Raw genomic sequence first — 5,420 nt, 5'->3', positions numbered from 1 at the left:
CATTGATTTTGCAACAGTAATACGAGTTTGTTGGAGTGTTAAACCTTTTCTTGATGAACATTGTGATGATACTGTGACATATCAATGGTTAATTCATTACATGTAAGCTCCAACTCATTTTTTTCGTTCACTGATCATTTTGACAAAAATGATACATAGCTTGGACTTAAAAAATTGGCACAGGTATATTTCAAGATGGTTGGGACATCTTTATTAGGAATGACAATAGATCCTAAATATGTGAGTCTATTCCCATTCCTTTTTTTTTAATAAAAAATAGAAGCTTTTATTGTGTTCCTTTTTTTAATATTAGCTTAGAAAAAGGAAAAATAATAATATTGAGTTTATGAAGACTTTTGTGGCTAATTGATATGCAGGTTAATATTTTTCTATCTGTAAAAAAAATAATAATAAAAGTACCTGTGGAGTATTCTACTCAGGTGATTTTCTTTATGTGTGTTCATAGCTCTATATTTTGTAAGTCTATTTTTATATTAGAAAAATCTTTATATATTTCGCAACAGGTCCACTCTGGGGATTATATATTGGGGAATTCATTAGGTAAATGCCCTGTTGCTGCTACACCAAAAGAAATAGGCAAAAACTGATTTGATTATGCACCAAAAATGACAACGTTTAATTTATTCATTTTTTTCGCATATTTTTTGTGTAAACTTTCATATAATACATTTTGGTCTTTCAAGTTTGAGTTGAGTTTATACAATACTAATTAATTTAAGTATATAGTGATACTTTAAATATAGTATTTATAGACGTAATCTGTAAACTTATTCTAAAGACAAATTCGTAAAATAAAAGGCTGAGGAATATAAAGGGTTAACTACTTTCGTAGAAAAGTTCATTGATGTTTTCTGAATGCAGGTTTAAGGAGAGATGATTATGGTTTTTTGGAAGATTAAAATGAGGTTTGGTAAGCTTCTGGAGAACATGTCTTTAGGGAAGCAGAGGAGGTAATCTAATTTGATTAATATATCATCATTTTTATTTTTTAACGCAAGACATTACAACTACAAATATCTGTTTTCTCATAACGAATTGAGTGATCAACATTTTTATTTGCTTCAATTTTTGCTGTTGAACAATTTATCTCTAATTTTCAGTTCATATGTTCTTTACTTCTTATATTGACTGTGTCTGTGTTAACTCTTCTTAATCTTTACTTGTAGTTGGATAAACAAAAGGAATGGACAACGGAAGAACCACAGGTGGTTTAATTTAAATAATTATGCATAAGACAACGTATAATGTGTAAAATGACGAGAATGTCCTTGGTGTTTGTATCAGATGTGGTGGAGAAATCAGTAGAAGTTAAAGCCATTGAGAAATTGGCTAAAGATCTTGAAAGTTCATCTCCGCTTGCAATCATGTTAATAATTTTTTTTTCTTTATGTAGGTAAAATAGAAGATGATGAAAACAACTCTAATGAAAGAACCCTACAATGAAATTGAAAGAGTGAAAGCTGGTAAATAATTTCATTATTTAATAATTCTTTAAAGACTTAAAATGGAAGTTATTCTGAGATATAACTGATGGGTTTTAGGCATAAGAACAATCCTATGTGCTCATATAAACCCTAATGCTTGGATCTAGGTTTCTCTATTGTACATGCTTTGAATCCAAGACTAATAAACTTAGATCTATCATATTATAAACTGAATTAGGGTTTATAGAATCACCTTTGATTGTTATATAGCAATAACAATCAATTCCTTGATTGGATTGGCTTCAAAAGCTTAGTGCCTCAAGTGCTGCACCTCTAATGGAGTCACAAATACCTTATGCAACTTGGATGAAGAGGAGAAGAAGAAAGGCTGCCCAAAAACGACTAGAAACCCTAGAGAATCAGTTGTCCACGTTTTTGGAGCCTAAGGGGTCCTTTATATACTTGTGTAGGCTGCTAGGGTTTCAGTCAAAACCCTAATGGACAGCTTAAACTCTAAGCAGCCCATGGAACCTTCTGGATAAGGCCATGGACGAAAATATGATGGGCTTCCATCATAATTTCGTTCACCCCTTATTCCCTTAGCATTCCTTAGCCCAATAACTCAATTATCCAATAATTGCAGTCCAGTCCCCTAAATTTAATTAATCTCTTTTAGCCACAAAATTAATTATCAATTGATTCTTGACTAATATTAATTAAACAATATGATTTCTCCTTTAATATATTATTCTCATAATATATTAATAAATCATATTTAAACCTTTCTCTCCTTAATTCATCCTACATATTGCTATGGTGAAGGCAACCCAAAAGGACCATGCTCATAATCGGGTCAAGTACATACCAAAATAGTTATGGACTTAGACACTAATCCAACAATAACATATAATGTCTTTTTGCTTCAGTTTTTTATTTACAGAAGTTTTTGCTTCACGTAAGAAAAGTGGTGTTTATTTGGCAAAATAACAGTATCACAAAGAGGAAATGGAAGGAAAGGTACTGTTTTTTTTTTGCTATCAGACTTATTTACATTTACAGTGTATTTTATTTTAAAAAGATCTTTTGATTTTTTTAGTCAACGATAAACCAAATAAACATTTGCTTTATTTATGTATCTACAATGAATAATAGATAATTTGTTGCAGAATTAACTATAACACATTGCAGGATGTGATCTTCAAAGTCATCAAAGTTAAAGCCATCAGTTTCATCAAAATAAACTCTAGACAAAACTTCAAAAATGGTCCCTGTGGTTTCCGAAAATATCAAGTTTCGTCCCTAAGTTCAAAAAACCTCACGGATCGTCCCTGTGGTTTCAAAACTTTTAACATTTGGTCCTTCCGGCTAACTCCGTTACTATTTAGCCGTTAAGTCAGGGGCAATTTTGTCATTTCACTACACAGGGACCATTTATGAGATTTTCTCTATTTAAAAAAAAAAAGAAAAAAATATAATTATTTAATTAAAGGGCCCCACCCTCTCTCTCTCTCTCTCTCTCTCTCTCTCTCTCTCTCTCTCTCTCGTCAACCACAAGTTCATCTTCTCCGGTGAGACCAAAATCACTCTTCTTCATCATCATCCTAGCTACCAGAAACCACCACCTAGTCCACCATTATACTTTCTCTTTCCCGTTCGATTTTTTAGATATGGAATCCACAAAACTCAAACACCTTGCATCCGATTTCAAACTCAAACACGGAGATGAATGAAAGAAGAGGCAAGAAGAGGAAACAGCCTCCCTCGTTCTCCACCACTGTTCCTGTCGAAGAGGCTCCACCCAAACACCCCCTCACAGTCGCTAAAAACCCCAATCCAATTTTCTTCATTGGCTCACCGGAAAAACGAAGCAGAACACGAAGAATGATCAACAGGTTTTGAAGAACGAAGAATGATCAACAGGTTTTCAAGAACGAAATTGTCGTCATCAAACACCAAATCAACCATGAACTCAAAAGACACGACGATGAAGACGACCCCAATGCGTTAAACCCTAGTTCTACCGCTGGCAATGCTCAATCTCAGAGTTCAGGGGGAGCCGGAGTAATTCCTCTGGATCTCAAAACCCTAATCGCATAAGAAGATACTCTCGTTCCAAGAGGAGCTTCAATTCCGATTTGGACACCAGTTTAAAGAATGACGATGGTGATGATGATAAGACTGAAAACGATGAGGCACTGCACAACCACCACCACTGGCACAGGGAGAAGGTTAGGATTTCGTCTCTCTCTCTCTCTGTTGTATAAAATTCTTTCTCGTCACTAGCTCCCCTGTAAGTTGTATAGATTCCATGTCTCATTCATCATTTGATTCCATATCTTCATGAATCAAATTGAATCTGAATTTGTTTTGAATTGCCGTTGTATACCTTTGACTCCATGGCAGTGTAGAGTCCATTAGATGGTCTACTGTGGGAAGATACAGAGTTGATGTAGCATCATTCGAATCATTAGCTTTGCCTGAGTTACAGGTTCGTTTAGCTTCATCTCCGATTTCTCAGTAAGAAGTTGATTTTCGATTTCATTTTCAGTTCAAAGAAGATACAGATCTGTTTGTGATTGATGAAGTTGGAAAGATGGAGCTCTTCAGTTCGTTGTTCTTCCCTGCAGTGTTATGTGTTCTTGAGTCAAAGAAGATAAATCTCTGGTGGTTGTTTCTTCCGACGGTGAATCAGAGAGAGAGAGAGAGAGAGAGAGAGAGAGAGAGAGGACCCTTGCATATTAAATATTATATATTTATTTATTTTTTTTAAAAAAAAAGTAATTAAAAACCTCATAAATGGTCCCTGTGTAGTGAAATGACAAAATTTCCCCTGACTTAACGGCTAAATAGTAACGGAGTTAGCCGGAAGGACCAAATGTTAAAAGTTTTGAAACCACAGGGACGATCCGTGAGGTTTTTTGAACTTAGGGACGAAACTTGATATTTTCGGAAACCACAGGGACCATTTTTGAAGTTTTGTCTAAACTCTAATATAGCATATTCCTTTCATTTCTATTCTGTTAGACTTTTTAACTTTACTTTATTTTTTTCATATTGAAACATATAACGTTTTACTTTTATTCTAATGTTAGGTGTCTCATTTGATAATTCAAGGAAATGAAATCAAAGAAGACCGACGAGGAATGGGATAACTATGAAGATGTTCTATTGTCTTTCATTTAAAACTACCTGGATATAAGATCGTATTTTCATTGTTTTTGAAAATCTATTCAAATATAGTATTGTACTTCTTTTACTAGCATAATTTATCGTTACATTTCCACTCATCCGATTGATGACACATTACACAGAACAACAATGTACTTTAATATGGATACCAATTTATGCAATGTACTTCATTATTTTTCTTAGAAAACGAACACATTCTGCCCTGCGCAACGCGCTGGAAACCCTATAGTTTATATAATAATAATAATAATAATAATAATAATAATAATAATAATAATAATAGTAATAATAATAGTAGTAATAATAATAATAATACTAATAATAATAATAATAATAATAATAATAATAGTAATATAACTACTTAACGTAAAACATATATAAATATAATAGCAACTAGAAGATTCAAAAAGTGTTAATGTTTTAAAGATAATCTAATCGTAAGCCATGAAATCTTCCTCCGATTCCACATCAACCAAGGCATCCAATTGTTTATCAAGATCATTCACTTCAATTCTAATATCATCATCAACATCATCTTTGTAGCGCTGTCTTTCGCTCCTAGTTTTTACCCCAATTTCTTCGTTTCTTCCCATTGCCTCTTACGTAGCTGACCAAAGAAGACCATCTCTAGCATCAACAAACTTTTAAACCTCAACTTCTGTTGGTATAACCCAATCATAATTTTCCTCTACATCTCTCAATAAAATAGGATCCAAAGATCTGTTGGATTTTAATGAATTGTAGCGCCTTTGTAACCGTGTGTTGTATTGGATGAATACAAGGTCA

General features: G+C 33.3%; 1 protein-coding gene across 1 annotated transcript; it reads left to right on the top strand.

Annotated features, from left to right (window-relative positions):
* Positions 1–3,167: 3,167 nt before the first annotated feature.
* On the top strand, positions 3,168–4,550 carry LOC145053142 (uncharacterized). Its single transcript, XM_079001157.1, has 4 exons — positions 3,168–3,337; positions 3,849–3,933; positions 3,994–4,178; positions 4,538–4,550. Exons 1-4 carry the CDS (start codon positions 3,168–3,170, stop codon positions 4,548–4,550), a joined length of 453 nt encoding a protein of 150 aa, XP_078857283.1.
* Positions 4,551–5,420: the final 870 nt, after the last annotated feature.

Source organism: Lactuca serriola, chromosome 1 (genome assembly GCF_051521515.1).
Source record: "Lactuca serriola cultivar US96UC23 chromosome 1, Lser_US96UC23_V15, whole genome shotgun sequence".
Classification (NCBI taxonomy): domain Eukaryota; kingdom Viridiplantae; phylum Streptophyta; class Magnoliopsida; order Asterales; family Asteraceae; genus Lactuca; species Lactuca serriola.
This window is presented reverse-complemented; position numbering and strand designations above follow the sequence as displayed.

Excerpts from the sequence above, each read along its gene's own strand:
- LOC145053142 (XM_079001157.1), top strand. The coding sequence starts at position 3,168 with ATGAATGAAAGAAGAGGCAAGAAGAGGAAACAGCCTCCCTCGTTCTCC. Across the intron at positions 3,338-3,848 it reads ACACGAAGAATGATCAACAG|TGTAGAGTCCATTAGATGGT; the intron begins GTTTTGAAGAAC and ends ACTCCATGGCAG. Across the intron at positions 3,934-3,993 it reads TAGCTTTGCCTGAGTTACAG|TTCAAAGAAGATACAGATCT; the intron begins GTTCGTTTAGCT and ends TTTCATTTTCAG.